This window comes from Leucopleurus acutus, assembly GCF_964270905.1.
Source record: "Leucopleurus acutus genome assembly, chromosome: 1".
NCBI lineage: Eukaryota > Metazoa > Chordata > Mammalia > Artiodactyla > Delphinidae > Leucopleurus > Leucopleurus acutus.
In genome coordinates this window covers 33,737,528-33,753,567 of record NC_139142.1, presented here as the reverse complement: position 1 = coordinate 33,753,567, position 16,040 = coordinate 33,737,528, and the positions used below count along the sequence as shown (strand labels likewise).

Genomic DNA, 16,040 nt, shown 5'->3' with positions numbered 1-16,040 from the left:
AGGGCAGGACATTGGAATAGTTAGGGATGTTTTGCTACTACAATGCTGCAACAAGCCCCTTTAGGTACAGGTTTCCTAGTGATTACTTCTTAGAAGCTTGGCCTTGCCAAGGTCAGGGTAATAAGCAGAACAAAGTCAATATTGTTCTATGGTCTTGACCTCTTCATGGCATTATTGCCCAGAGCCAGGACTTGCAAGCTCGCTGAGAGGGAGTGGCTCCTTACATTTTTGCCCCAGATGCCTCTCTTGCCTCACCCTAGTCCAAGCCCTATTATCACTCCTCTTTTGCCTTTTCCAAGTTCAAGTTCTATGTGTGTTCTGGTGGGTCACCAGGGATAGATTTCAAACACTTCTTCGGAAGCCTTTTGTACTCGTATGTAGAAAACAGAGAGTTCCAGTTCCTTTAGGAAATCTGCTAAACAAGTTGTCTACCTTTCCAAAAAAATATACAATGTAGTAACACTAGTTTTACAATTAGTAGTAGGTCCTTTAAAAAAGTAAATCAAAGCAATATCTAGGCTGACAGACATCTACTGCCATATGAGAATGTTTGTTTCTCTCAAAAGTAAGGTCCCCGGCCTGTGTAGTAGGTTGTGACCACACCATCATATGATTTTTGAGAGCAAAAAAGAGTGCTTGTTTAATGGGGACTTGAATTTTAAGCAAAGATCTAAGGTTAAAACAAGGCTTTGTGGGCTTCCCTGGTGGCGCAGTGGTTGAGAGTCCGCCTGCCGATGCAGGGGACACGGGTTCGTGCCCCGGTCCGGGAAGATCCCACATGCCACGGAGCGGCTGGGCCCGTGAGCCATGGCCGCTGAGCCTGTGCGTCCGGAGCCTGTGCTCCGCAACGGGAGAGGTCACGACAGTGAGAGGCCCGCGTACCGCAAAAAAACCCCAAAAAACAAGGCTTTGTTACTGTTTCAGGCAAGTCTTTCTTCTAAAAGAAAAACTCTAAAAAAAACTCAAAACAAGAATCTTCTAGAAGAAAGACTCTTTACCTGTTCAATAGACCATGAAGAAGATATGGGAGGGAAGGAAGGCACAAAATGTACTGTAAGAAAGCTTATGAAGCATGGAGAGACTCACCAAGAATTTGCATAAACACTGCCAGTGACGATGCTGTGAGTTCAGAGGGCAGTTCCTAATTCTGTTCCAGTGAAATGAGGGTATGCTCATGGTTCCTGAGCTGGACCCATGAGGACAAATGTTCCTATGGAATTGTTCTCATAGGATACCGTAGGCCTCATCAAGAAAGGGGAAGATGTCCCTACATCTTGTCATCTGATTGTGGCAAACAGCACTAATTTAGAGGGTACCTGCTGGACCACCCATCTTGATAGATCCCAGCAATCACATCTAGATAAATCTTGTGCTGTAACAAACATCTGCAAGATTGTCCTAAGAGGGAACCTTGCCCAGGTCACTCCATCGCCAACTCACCATGCTCTTGCTGGGGGTCCTTGGCTGGCACCTTCTGTAGGAGCTTGAGGACATCTTCCTCCCTGAGGGCTGGAAGGTTTGTAAGGTGATGGAGAGAGTAGAGCACTGAGTGGCTTTCTCCACCATGTAAGTGACACAAGAGATCTCTCTTTGGTATGGGGTTGCTGAAAGGGAAAGTTGGGAGGATGGAAGGGGAGGCAGTTTATATAATTGCTTTGAGAAAGACCAGTCTCCATTCCCTCCTATTCTTTCTCTCTGGCCTGTAACACCACAGGTTTCACTTCCCCAAACACTAAATTTCAGTTGGTCTATGATAGAGGATAGCATTTATTTACCCCCAGGGAAGGACATTCATCAAGCTGGCTTTACTTGTCTAGTAAGGACCTAGGAAGGGCCTCTGTGCTCAGCAGGGTCTGGAAAGGGCCCACAGATTAAGCTTCCTAATTTCTGTAATTTTCCTAGCTGAGAGCTGACACGAGCTTCTCTGCTTTTCTTTGAGTCAGGGCCCCTTGCTACTTCCCGCAGTGGCCTACTCGACTTCAGAAGTGCTGGTGAGGTGGGTGAAGAACAAAATAAGAACCCAGATCCAGGGAAGACCCAAGGCTAAGTTATCAGGAAAACACAGGGCCGCGCACACATTTCAAGAGGCAGTTGTTGAATAAAAATGTGATCCAAGATAACACGTGGCTAAGAATGTGGACCACACTCACTAGCTGTGTGACTTTGGGCATGTTATTTAACACCTCTGGGCTTCAGGTGCCCCACCTTTAAAATGAGGATAATATTGGTGTTTACCTCACAGGATTATTGTCAAGCTTAAGTGAAATCATCACGTAAAGGGCTTAGAGCAATGCCTGGTGTATAGTAAGTGCTCAGGAGATGTGAGGTTTTGTTCTTGTGATCACTGTCATCCTTAAATTATCCTCTAGTTATGACCTTATGGCTGTGGTGAAGATAATCACTACTTATGCTTCTTTCCTGGTTTAATAGTTGGAACAATTATTTGTTGCTGGTCAACACTGTCAACTTAAACCATTTACAGGGAAGATGTCTTGAAATGGCCACACGTGCAGAGCATGGGTCAAGTGTGCCCAGTGGTGGGAAGAGGGCTGGCTGTGCAGGGCCATACCTGCTCTGCTGCACACACCACTCCAGGACCTCCAGGTGAGCCCACAGCCCATCACAGGCATCCCTGAGGAGCTTATCACAGCCTTGGTCCTGTGTTGATACAGGAGAAGAAAGAGATGCTGACTCAGGCACCTGGGGTCAGAGATGTGACCGATTTCAGGACCCTGCATTCTGCCTCTGCCCAAAGTGCCACCACACTCATTTCCAGAGATGCTTGGGCTTCAGAGTGAGAGTTACCTGGGTCCTGTGGAGTGTCTGGAGCAGCCTCTGGGCTGACGCTAGGCTCTGGCAGTGTGTCCAGCCCAGGAGCACGAGCAGTCGACTGAGAGGGCTGAATTCTCTATCTAGCAGGCAGCCAAGACTTGGGAAGTCTTCCTCCTTCAACAAGGTGAGTGCTGTCACCTGGAAGCCAAAGGAGGCTGCTAGAGGCAGCTCTGGGGACTTGCTGCTAATCAGGGTAAGAAGCTTTTCAGTATAGAAGGGAGGTTTCTGACAATGACAGAAGTGGCCAGTTGAATACAAAGTGTTTAGGAAAACACTAGACTGTAAGCTCCTAGAAGGCAGGGATTGACTTCTGTTGTACCCCCAGATCCTAGCATAGTACATAGTACATAGAATGAGGTTAATAAATAGCTGTTGAAGAACTTTCCTGGTGGTCCAGTGGTAAAGAATCCCCCTTCCAATGCGGGGGACGTGAGTTCCATCCCTGGTCGGGGAACTAAGATCCCACATGCCGTGGGGCAACTAAGCCCACGTGCCACAACTATGAGCTCGTGTGCCTCAACTAGAGAGCCTGCGTGCCACAATTACAGAGCCCACGTGCCCTGGAGCCCGCACACCACAACTAGAGAGAGAAAACCTGCACGCCACAGCTAGAGAGAAGCCTGTGTGCTGCGACGAAGAACCTGTGTTGCAACGAAAGATCCTATGTGCCGCAACTAAGACCTGACACAGCCAAAAAAAAAAAAATACAATAAATAAATATAAAAAAAATAGCTGTTGAATTAAACTAAAGTTCAGTTGCAATCTGGAAAGAGAAGGTTAGAGTAATTAGAGTCCCCTGTCAGCTAGGCAACATATCGCTGCCACTGTCTTTTCTTCCTCGCACCCTCCGGAAAGCTTACATGTATCCAACATTTCAGTGCCTGCCCAAGGACTGACACAAAATGCTGGCAGTTCTAATTATGAATGATACTGGTTCTCAGAGCCTTCTGGAACTGTGGGATGGACACAAACTAGATGACTCACTGCTAATTAAACTGCTTTGTGTTGGATAAATGAGTGCGAGAGAAAGGAGGAGTGAAGAAGCCTGGAGAGAGTCCCTGGGTACTTGAGTGGTGAAGCACTGAGTTTGACTTACCAGGATCTGCTCGAGGAAGTGCTTGCTGTTGCTCAGGCAGTAGAAATAGGCCAATTTCCAAGCCTGGGCTGGGTCAGGATTGGAGAACAAGGCTAGCATTGCCCGCTCAGGATCTAGATGAGCCAGTGAGACTGAAAATCAAACCAGATGGGGTTACTGGGGAACTGGACTCTTCTTTCCTAAGGTAAAGCCCATTTGAAAAACCAATTGATATGAGAGTTCACTCTTTTAAAAAGTTAAACCAGGTTTTCTATACTTCTCTCTTAAAGACTCTTTACTTCTCTCAGTAGTTTCTGAAAAGTTCTTTTCTGCTATGACTATTACTTTATTTTTTTCTCCATCACTCTTTCTTAAGCTATGAAAGCTGCGCTTTCACAGAACATCTTGCCCATTTTTGCTTAGCTTCTCCCATTAGGTTTCCTGAACAACATGGAAGGGAGCAGGCTAGAGGGAGTCAGAGGGGCTGGGCAGAGTGGAATGAGAGAAGCAGTGCAGGGAACATACCTTTTCCCGAGGGTGTGGTCGTCGGTGGCTTTTCTGGGGCCTTCTCTGCATAGGTGTGGCCATACAGGGACACCAGGCCCCGCCCGGCCTCGTGCAGCAGGCAGCCGAGCAGCCGCTCCTCCCGCAGGGGACTCCCCTCTGCCCTGCTGGCCTCCAGCAGTTCCTCACACAGGAGACGCAGCTCAGCCCCGAGCGGCTCTGCAGGGCAGCGCAGAGTCCGCAGGGCTCCGTAGATGGCATCGACGGCCCCTGGGTGCCCGATGGCAGGACCCCGCAAAGTTCGCAGTGCCTTTCGAATGAGGTCCACCAGCGCCTTCTGCAGGAACGAGCCTTGGAGGCCCGTGCCATCTTCCGCCCCAAGCAGGAGCTCCAGCAGGGCCTGCGCAGGCTGAGGGGCCTCCCTCAGAAGATCCCAGAGCAGAGAGACAGCTTCTGAGCTGAGCCAAGGGGGCCAGCTCTCTTGCCTCTGATTTCCATCAAGCACAGAGTCTGCCGCATCTTGTGCTAAGACCGTGTACAGCTCCTAAATAGGGGATGAAGAGAGGGATGGGCGCTATGTCCAGAATGTTATCACTTACACGCCTTCATGTTTTCCTCTTTTCAGTGTATATATATGCATGTGTGTATATACAATAGTAGCAATAGCAAATACTTCTGTAGTAGTTACTATGTGCCAGGTCCTTTACACAGAAAAATTAAATTAATACTTACAACCACCTTAGGAAGAAGACACTACTATTATCCTCGTTTTGAAGGTGTCCTCAAATCAGGGGGTTGAGGCAAAGAGAGATTTGCCCAAGGCCTCCACGCTCAAGCTAGTCACCCCCACCCCCATTGCCTCCGAAACGTGCACTGTCAATCTAAATCAGGGACTGCAAACTCATAGACCAGGTAACAGATGGGAATAAGACACTGTGCCCAGCTCAAGGCATTTAAATTCAACTTTTAAAAGAACACTACAGACCAGTTTTTAACCCCTGATCTAAATCCCAACCAAGATTTTGGATACAGAATGTAGTAACACCAGTTTTACAATTAGTGGTAGGTCCTTTAAAAAAGTAAATCATTCTTCATCCTTCCCTAAAACCTTCCCCAGTACCTCCAACTCACACAACTCTCCCTCTTTATTGGGCTTTCAATGTTCTTAAAATTAGTACCATATGGCTTAGTACCTAATTGTGCCATGTGTGTATTTCCTTCCTCCCCAGCTAGATTGCAAGCCTTTAAAAGGCAAGATCTCTGTAGCCTATAATTTGTTTGGTAGGTTATTTCCCACACTTCAGCACCATTTCTGTGGGTGGTACTCAGGGATACCTGTTCAGTAACCGCCTCCAAGATGGTCACAGGACCATGAGTCCTTGACCTAATACAAGTGAAAGTCCCTACCTTAAATCCTATTGTGAATATATCTTCAGTTAGCTGGTGGCTGGGTCATGAAGAAAATAAGTATTGAGACTCAGAGCATCCCACAAGCACTTAAGTATAGATCTAGTTAAGATTTTGAATCTGCTCCCAGAAGGCGGTTGTAAGGATTAGCTATAACACATTCAGTGCACCTGTTACAGAAAAGGTATTCAGCAAATACATACTAGTTCCTTTCTCCCTTTATATTCCCTGCCATATTCTGGTGAAAAATTTAAACATCTAGTTTAAAACCAAGTTAGGTATTCCTTTCACATGAAATAAAAAAAAAAAATTAATCCTCAGCTATGATTAGTACCTCTGGCCAAGCTACCTCTAAGAATTCTACAATCAGATAAGTTTCCCCTATCTCTAAATTCCCCTCAAGGGGCCTCCACCTAGCCTGGTCTTGCCTGAGAACAGAGAACTGCCAACATCTTGGGGACCTGTTTCTGCTGGATCCCTGAAAGCTGAATTTGTTGAGTGACTGCAAACCTGGGCAGACAGATCCAGGGCCCTCTCTCACCTTGAGGATGTCCTCTGGGATGTCACCTGGGAGGTCTTCTGACAATAAAAGAAACTCAAGTTTTCTCCGGAAGCCAGCTGGAAGTAACTTCTAGAAGAATCATAAGAAGGAAGCATAGATATTAAGCATGTGCTTTAGCTGACAATTATAAATAAATACTTCTTTCTGGTTCATCTTATTTCTGCTGTTTTCTCTAAGATAAAGTACTTCTGACCATTAAATTCCTGGGTATGTCTTCAGACACTTTTCTTTATAAACGGAAACAGCTAAACTGAACACATTCTCCTCTTAAATACTAACACTTAAATCCCACACTGTTTAGCCTCAAATGCCAAGGCTTGCTTATTTCATGTGATTTTTTTGCCTCTAACTTGAAGTCCTTCTCCAAGACCCTCCCTTGCAGTGTCCAAAACACCCAGTTATGGGTAAGCTGGGATGGAATGGCCCACATGATCCTCTTTTGGCCTAAACCCATTTTTGGTATTCATTTTTAGTTGGAAAATAAAAGTAAAGGGGGAGAGATCTAATGTTTATGAAACACTTATTATGTGCCAGGTACTATGTGCCGTATTTTCATGTGTTTTTAAAATCTCATTATATCGCTAAATCAAACAAAACTATGGCATCAGGATGTTTTTAAAAATAATCTTCAGAAATGGTTAGGAAGTATTTTCTAATCATTTCAAGCATGAAAAGGAAAAAGTGACCCCACTGTTTGTTAATGAGACAGGACATCAGAGACTAATGTATAAAGGAAGAGAAAGCCTCTGACTCTTCCTGCACCTGCTTGTTTCACAATAACTTCCCCTCACCTGGTCCTTAAAACTAAAATGATAGTCCCCCTTTCTCCAGACACAAATACAAATGAGATGAAAGTCTGGGACTAATTCTGACAGGCACTCTTTTAAATTAGAGACACCTGTAAATCATGCCATCTGAATGCTTATATAATGCTAATGATTGGAAGGTGTAGAGAAAATTCATTCTGGCAAGCTGAAAGTTAGTGATTCTATCAAGGACTAAGAGGAAGGAATAGATAAGCCCAGACAGCAGGCCCTTGATAAAAGAACTGGTTAAGATTTTAGGACTTTCATTAAAATCCTGAAGACTGACTAGCTTGTATCTTTTTTTTACTGGTGAAATTACTTTATGCATATTCAGGGTCATAGACAACTAACATTCCTAAACCAGGCAAGAATTTGCCCAATGTTTCTAAGCACAGATTTTCTTACTATAAAAGCAAGGCATGTTCAATGCAGAAAAAGCAGAGAATACAAACACGCAAATGAAAACACACATACACAACACCCGCCCCCCAAATCTTTCCACTGAAGGAGAACTATAGTTACAACTGTGTTCGAAGGGTATTCAGACCATTTTCTACATATGCATATATGCATGCATAACAAACATACTGTTTTCTAAATTTCTTTTTCTTCACATAGCAGAATATAAACATCCTCCCATGTCACTGAAAATTCATTTACCACGTAATTTTAATAGTGCCAGGGTATTTTACAAGTAGATTAATCAGTCTTGAATTGTGGACATGGGAGTTGTTTCTATTTTTCCCTTATTAGAAGCAGCATGCTGTGAACATCATGCTGTTCACGTGATAAAAGATAAAAGGGCAGAAGGCAAAAATGGATGAAGGAAAGGGAAAATGGAATCAGTTTCAACGAATAATTCAAAAGGAGCTTTTGGCAGCAGGTGGGAGACTGTAGCAGGAGCAGCCAGCAAGCCCCTAAAAGATGAAGTCCAGTTCTGGCTTTGTAGAACTACCTCAGGAACACATTTGAAGTCTTGGTCCTTGTATTAAGTTTTAAAACTCTCTGAGGTCCTTGTATAAAGTTTAAAACATTCCCACGACTGTTTAAATAACTGAGGTACTGGAGCTTTAAGGACCAAATGATCTTCAATTCTGGGAAAAACAACTCTTAGTCTGTGAAAAGGAGCCAGGGAAGTGAAATCCACCTCCTGATCTGGTTGACCAACTGTCCAGAAATTTAACAACCACCAATCAGCCATAAAGTAAACAAATACCCTCTGCTGAGGCACAAGTTCATCTGGCTTGACAAATTCCATGTCTGTACTGAAAAGCTCCTTAGTCAGTAACAATAACATTTGTTATTTTTTTTCTTTTCTCTTTGAAGATACTATTGAATATTTTAGCTGAAGATGTCTCTTTTAGATCTGAAACTACAGCCAACTCTTAAACAACCTGGGGTTGATTATTTTTCAGTTTTGCTTCTTTTCCTTCCCTCTCCTGTTGATCTTTTTGTCATTTCTCTTTGCTAGACCATTACCAAAAGCCTGGATAATAAATACATTTAGATTAGTAACTTCTGGTGCTTTTTGACAGCTATGTGAAGAAGGGTAAGTGTCAGGCCAAAGCAGAACTAAAGACAAAATTCATTCTGATGACTGAGAGAAATTAAGAAGAAAATTAGGCTAAATTATAGACATTTACAAAATAGAATTTATGGTTTCTTGTGGCTTACCTGGTGGCGCAGTGGTTAAGAAGCTGCCTGCCAACGCAGGGGGCATGGATTCGAGCCCTGGTCTGGGAAGATCCCACATGCAATGAAGCAACTAAGCCCGTGTGCCACAACTATTGAGCCTGCGCTCTAGAGCCTGCGAGCCACAACTATTGAGCCCACATGCCACAACTACTGAAGCCTGCTTGCCTAGAGCCCATGTTCTGCAACAAGAGAAGCCACCGCAGTGAGAAGCCTACGCACCACAACGAAGAGTAGCCCCCGCTCGCCGCAACTAGAGAAAGCCTGTGCACAGCAACAAAGACCCAACGCAGCCAAAAATAAATAAATAAATAAAAATTTTAAAAAAGAATTTGTGGTTTCTTAATTTTAAGTCTATGTAGGCTAAAAATATTGTTGAGGTGGAAAAAGCAGAGGACTGATGACTCGAAGGCAGAAGACATTGGTTCCAGCTCCAATTTTGCCAACTAACTTTATGGTGTGACCCTGGGCCAGTCATTTATTTTCTGAGTCAGAGGTTCCTCACTTAAATCTTAAAGTCTCAGGTTTAATACAAAATTGCCAAGAATTTTTTTAATGGATATCAATTTCTGATAATTAACACATATTTCTAAAAGTGCTTTGAATGGTAATTTTTCTTAAAAAAATAAAAACCAAAAACCCTTCCTTACAAGTTTTCTTTCACTATTAATTTGCACACTTTGTTTTCATATTTGGTAACTTTTATTTCAATTCATGTGAGTTGTTAAATTATTAATTAATGACGTTTAAATCTATAAGATTTCACTGTACTGGACTAGTTAAAATAAGATTTTTGGATGAACAACTAAGTTTCAGCTCAGCCCATTCTCCCTTACTTGAGTATTATGAGGATTAGACTTTATTCACTATCTTGTCACTTTCACTGAGTTCTGCAAAGTTCTGTTTGGGCACAAGACTCGCAACAGTATTTAACACAATAGTATCACCTCAGATGGTAGGTTAGTGAATTAATGCCAATGTAAGTTAGTGAATTAATAAATGAATTTAGGTAAAGAGACAGCAGTAAATACTTAAGCCATTCTCACTGTCAATACTGAGAAAGGAATATGACAAACCTCAAAATACAGGAAGTAACAGACAAAAGGGAAATTTCATAACTCCTTCCAAGTTCTTTTCAGTCTTGGCCTCGGGCGAAACTTTTAAATGTAAACCTACTTACCTTTTCCAGGGCCAACCATTTTTCCAGCACAAGAAGCCAGACCCAGGATAATCTTTGAGGGTTGATATCCTGTCCACATCTAAGAAATGGAAAAAGAAAAAATTTCTAAACAAAGAGTTTCTACTGACCTTTTTTTCTCTTTTGTGATCCAAGATTTAGATTTCACTACTCAGTCTGTTTTAAACCTGAACTGGCAAGACACTGTCCTGAGAAATTTTTGAATGTATGTGACAGATCAATAAAATGAGAACCAGAACAGAACTAGCAGCTTTCATTAAAAAAAAAAAAAAAAAGTCACAATTCTACCTCTACCTCCCTATCTAGTTTTTAAAACAAACTAATATTACACAGAAAGCCATAAGAGCAAAGCTATCTGAAATAGAAAACTTGAAATCTTGAAAACAGAATCAAATAGTCAAAGAATAAAGGAACTTTATAAAAATTTATTTTTAACTCTATGCCAGAAACAGGATTATAGGAATTCATAAGCCTTTCTTTGAAGTTAGTAATTTAAATTAGACAGCAATTGGCTAGAATCCAAATTTAAGGGACAAACAAAGGAAGAAAAGAATCATGTAAATCTCCATTCTATATGTGCTAATACAGTACTTTCTCATAAGTAAATGCCAGAGTAAGGAAAAGTGAGGGAGAGACTGAATGTTTAACTCCTATACCACTAATTGTTAATAGCACTGCCAGGAAGAACTTCATTCAAAATTCAGATAGAGAACATTGGTTGCCAGGGGACAAGGGGGGATCAATGTACAAAGAGGTATTCCCAGGGAGCAAGGGAATTCTTTTGTGGTGATGAAATAGTTCTGTATCTTGATTATACTGGTAGTTATATGAGTCTAAGAATGGATAAAGATACACAGAACTACACACATAAAGGTGAATGCAGATTGGGACTTCCCTGGCAGGCCAGTGCTTGGGACTCTGCACTTCCAATGCAGCGGGGTGCGTGGGTTCGGCCCCTAATAGGATCCCGCATGCCCTGAGGTGCAGCCAAAAAAAAAAAATGAATTCAGATTTAAAAAATGGTGAAAACTGAATAGGGGCTGTAGTCTAGTTAACAGTACCGGTGTCAATTTCTTGGTTTTGATATTTACTATAGTTATATAAGATGTCACAATTGGAGGAAGTTGGGGAAAGGGTACTCCTTGTATTGTTTTTGCACTTCTTGTGAGTCTATGCTTAATTATTTCAAAATAAAAAGCTTTAAGTGTATTCACTTCTGGTCCTTTGTTAAAGCTACAACAATATCTTCAATTTCACAAGCAAGAAGGGAGCAGGTTTGCTCTTTTGGGGGTAAAGAAAATGCTTTTCAACATAGTTGCACTATCTACTTTAATGATAATAAACAAGAAATGGTGGTTCCAGGCTTAAATACCGCTCCAGATGATAATTCAAAGCCAAACTGATAAAGTAATAAATAGGCATGTATTATAGAGGTAATTTTCAGAACATGTGAAATACACTCTACCTTTGTTAACTCTTCAGAGGTGATTGAGTGAGGCACATGGACCAGAGCTCAAGTATAGTACCTTGTGTCTCCCGCTCTGTGACTGCCTGGCAGGAGGACAGAGTTCCCTTACCTCAGCTGACTGGGACACATGACCAGCGCCTGAAGTATATCTTCCACCTTCTTTGGGATATCCCCCTGGGCCTCGTGTAGCTGAGGTACACAAGCCTGTGCCAACTCCCATTCTCCTCTCCGAAGGCATTCACAGAAAAATCCAAAAAGCTGCTTCTGAGAAGCAGTTTCCTCTTCTCCAAATGGATGATGCATTTTCCCAGCACAGCGTGCAGGGAGATAGAAAGAGATGAATTACGCAAAACACATTGTCAATTTTCTCACTCGTGGAGTACCTCCTATAAACAACACACACCCGAGTCAGAAGAAAAGGAAGGAACTATATTTAGACAAACTAGCCGTACTAGGAAAGGCGGGGATTTACTTTTCTAATTAACGTTGTAAATTTGATTTGACAGGTTACTGTCTCTTTTGGGAAGTTCCACATTTCCCCAAGGGGTGGATCCCATCTCTCTAGGCGCATCCAATATTTAACGAATATTAATCGTCATATTAGCCCGCGGCGCAGACCCGAAACTCCACTTCCGTATTTCCTCCTGAGCTTTTTGCCTAATCCGGCTCCAAATCCCCAGGTGGTCGCCTCTTTACGGATGAGAAATTCAGCAGGAACCTCCCTAGTTTGAGCCCTCTTTTAAGGCAGAGGATTGAAGATCAGGAGAGGAATCTGTGTCAGAACTGGAGGGCAGTTGGGATTGGGGCTCAGGGACGCTCCCTACCGGGGTCGTGAAAAGCGCTCCCGCCTTCCCTGGGGCGCCTTACACTCACCTGCTCCCGGCGCCCAAATCAGCAGAGCTCCCAGCGCAGCCATGTTTGAGCTGAGTCAGGTGACAAATCCAGTTCAGAAGGTTGAGGGGGGGAGAGGATGACGACTGACAGCAGCTACTCTAATTGGTCAATCGAGGAAATATGCAAATCAAGCGCCATATTTGTTTGGGTCACGTGATTCCACCTCCGCATTAGAGGAAGCTAGGAAAGAGGTATCAGCTACCTGGTTTAGGACCACCGCCCACGGTTTTGACAGATCCTCCGCCCGTTAATTGAACTGTGTGCTAGGGCCTACTTTAGAAGCTGAATAAGATACGGTCCTTGTCCTCAAGGAGATCACAGTCTAGTGACAGGGTGCAGGTCAATAATTAGGATGCAGTGGGCTAAATTATAAGATAGAGGTATGCACGGGGAGATGGGAGCAAAGAATGAGCAAAAGCCTTTCTCAAATAGAATAATCTGAAACCGAGTCTTAAAGTAACAGTTTACTAGTTTGCTAATCACGGCTGCTTTTATACTGAACCTTCTGTTCGGTTTCCTTGGTGTTCTTCAACTATAGACTCTCACGTTTCCCCATTACATATTTTCGGTTTGAGCAATTTCATTCAGCATTTTCCAAACTATTTCACCACCAAAGTGTGGTGAAAAAAAGCAAACCAAAACAAACCAAAAGCTCTCTTGCAAAACCTCTTCGATGATTGGTGGATTCTCATCTATTCCCAGAAAACTAATATGTCTCTCTGGTCCATTAATCAGTTTTTAAATGAAGTGACAAAAGAAAGAAGAGAGAAAATTAGAAGCAAGTTTTTTTCCTGGCTCATATTCTCCTTGCTGATGTTCCTCCACCGGATTTTGATAATCACTATATTGAGAAGTTGGGACTCGCAGACTTATTACAGAATGTGAACTACAATTCCCAGCAAGCAACGGAGCCGACCTGGGCCTGTGCCTACGTTTTATTGGATATTTCTCCAGGGTGACGACCCAACCAGCGCTTTGTTTGTTGCTTCGCGTCCCTTTCCGCGGGGAACTGTGTGAGGGGTAGGGGAAACTTTGAAAGTTGGATGCTGCAGACCCGGTACTGGAAAGTTTCACGTGGGGGGCGGTTTGGGGAATTGGGGTGCGCTCATTATTTCCTGCTCCCTTTCTGGGCCAGTGTTGTTGATATCGGGGGGAGCGGAGAGTCACTCTTGGGTGCAGGGCACACCCCCTTAGGTCCATAAGGATCTTAATTTGAGCCCCGCCGCAGATCTGAGGCGTCTGGCTTTCCTTTGTGGGGGACGCTTGGAAGCTGCACCTTGTTGGGAAGAGTTATTGTTAGGGGCTTCTGGGGTGATGTTTTCGCTTCTTGATGTCCACCCGTCTTCCCACTTGTGGGCAGTTTGAGGTCTAGGCAGGGGAGCCCGTCATTAAGGGAAGTTTAGTGTCTGACCCTCTTCAGATGGTGTTGAAGAAGAGGTATTTAATAGCGTGGAATATGGAGTCAGATCCCTGGGTTCGAATGCCTACTCCACCATGTGCTAGTTGTTAGACTTCGCTCAAGTTTTTCAACTCAATGCCTCAATATTAGTCTGTAAAATGGGGTAAAACATCTGAAGCTCTTGGAACAGTGGCACCTAATAAGGGCTCAAGAAATATTAGCTATTATTTGTTAATTCACAGTTTTCATTGACCGTCTAACATGTGGATTTTTTTTTCTTGATGAGGAGAGGATTCAGTTTCCAGGATTGAACATCTTCCCTCACACCCTCAGTTACATGCTCGTGCACACACACGCAGAGCAAGAATTTACGATTTCTGGTGGAAAAAACAAACATGCAAGCCATAACAATACGTTAGGAAGATTATCGAACAAATGTGTACACAGTGTAATGAGAACATTGGAGAGGAAGAGCCGAAGTAGCGGGAAGTCTTTGTGGAGGAAAGTCAGGGAGGCAGGGAGGCATTTGTGTAACCTACCAACGTTACCGCCGGAAGGCAGGTCACGTGAGGCAACTAATGCTGTTTTCCTGAATGAATTGATCATAATCCCTAGCTTTGAGCACTACGGAGCCAGGCACCATCCACATCCTTTAACCTTCTCTGCATTCCTATGAAGTGGATATTTGAATGATGCTTGTATTTCAGATGAAGAAACTAAGATACTGGGAGGCAAGTGATTTTGCCAGAAAGGCCAGAATGTGGGCCTTGCAGTCTGATATATGAATGTGAGGGAAGTGAGGGACCAGTTTATGAAGAGGCTATAGGCCATCATAAGAAGTGTGGAATTTATACTGTGGTCTCATGGTCCCATGGGTGGTTTTAAAGGATGAGAGTGACAGGATTGGAGCAAATTTTTAGGAGGCTACTTCTGACAGGATTGTGACTTGTGACTTCAGTTTGGTGCTTATTCCTCTCTGCTTCCACAGCACATATATATTCCAATGACAATACTTGCTGCATGACTGTAATTATTTGTGTATATATCTCTTTTCATCTTTTACTGTGAGTTCCCAAAGGGGAGGAAATATACTTAGATGATTCTTGTGCCGCAGAAGCGCAGCAGAGTGTGTGCTTAAGAAGCATCTGTGGAAGGAACAAATGAATGTTTTTGTTTGTTTTCTTGTTTGTTTGTTTTGCGAGGCAGGGAGTGACCAGAGGCTGTATGCAATAGTCTAGGCAAGTGATAGGAGTGGTCCTACTAAGGCAGAGATAGCAGAGTTGGTCATTGTTAAAGTATTCCAGGTAGTTTGGGGTTTACAATTCTCCTTTTTTTCCTTTTTTTTTTTTTTTTGCGGTACGCGGGCCTCTCACTCTTGTGGCCTCTCCCGTTGCGGAGCATAGGCTCCGGAAGCGCAGGCTCAGTGGCCATGGCTCACGGGCCCAGCCGCTCTGCGGCATGTGTGATCTTCCCGGACCAGGGCACGAACCCGTGTCCCCTGCATCGGCAGGCGGACTCTCAACCACTGTGCCACCTGGAAGCCCCAGTTCTCCTTTTTGATTGAATTTATCAGTCTAAATTGTGTCATTGCCCAGAGCTACCTGATCTGTGAAGACCCTAGGCAATGATACAGCAGATGTCACTTGGTAAACTTTCTTTTTGAGAGACAGAAACCAATACTGACAAATTCCCTTTGAATGAAATGAGAGGGATGTATTTTATGTTTGTGGGAAGGATGTATGTGTGTGAGAGAGAGAAAGAAGGAGAGAGAGCGGGAGAGAGGAAGAGAGTGTTAATCTGATCCGAGAATATAGATGTTAAGTAGAAATTTGGGTCATGGTATTGGAAATAAATATCTACATTCTCAGTATATATTTTTGTTCCAAAATGTGACTCTTTTTCTGATAATTATATTGTTTTATCCCCTGGAACAATGAAGAGTTCCTATTTCTACTCTATTCAGAGGATATTTTGCCATCTGAGTGAGATACACAGCTTCTCCTTTGCATGAGTTATTAAGGGAATCAGAGTGATTCTATTCTAACTCTCTGAAGACAAATATATCATGAGCCTCATTTAGCCCTCACAGGGTTCAACCAGAAGAGTGAAATTTAATTGCATGTGGGGATGTGAGCAGCTAGTATAACAAAAAAACAATTTCAGTTTGTAAATAACACCTGAAATAATAAAATCTCATTTGATT

General features: G+C 43.2%; 2 protein-coding genes across 4 annotated transcripts in view; one reads left to right on the top strand and one right to left on the bottom strand.

The window, feature by feature from the left end:
- ZFYVE26 (zinc finger FYVE-type containing 26) overlaps window positions 1-12,468 on the bottom strand; it is a 60,917-nt gene extending 48,449 nt beyond the window's left edge. For 2 of the 3 annotated variants that reach the window (XM_082849316.1, XM_082849318.1), the window contains exons 1-9: window positions 12,418-12,468; window positions 11,654-11,930; window positions 10,059-10,137; window positions 6,360-6,449; window positions 4,433-4,955; window positions 3,929-4,059; window positions 2,806-2,970; window positions 2,570-2,658; window positions 1,441-1,604 (exon numbers count right to left, since the gene is read on the bottom strand). In XM_082849316.1, the coding sequence (XP_082705442.1) occupies window positions 1,441-1,604; window positions 2,570-2,658; window positions 2,806-2,970; window positions 3,929-4,059; window positions 4,433-4,955; window positions 6,360-6,449; window positions 10,059-10,137; window positions 11,654-11,847 (1,435 nt within the window). In that variant the 5' untranslated portion in view covers window positions 11,848-11,930; window positions 12,418-12,468. Of the gene's footprint in view, window positions 1-1,440; window positions 1,605-2,569; window positions 2,659-2,805; window positions 2,971-3,928; window positions 4,060-4,432; window positions 4,956-6,359; window positions 6,450-10,058; window positions 10,138-11,653; window positions 12,223-12,417 lie in introns of those variants that run through there. The other variant, XM_082849317.1, reaches the window with a different exon arrangement.
- Window positions 12,469-13,437: 969 nt separating this feature from the next.
- LOC309968500 (DNA repair protein RAD51 homolog 2-like) overlaps window positions 13,438-16,040 on the top strand; it is a gene marked incomplete at its 3' end in the record, with an annotated part of 55,090 nt that continues 52,487 nt past the window's right edge. The window contains exon 1 of the mRNA XM_082849762.1: window positions 13,438-13,495. The remainder of the gene's footprint in view (window positions 13,496-16,040) is intronic.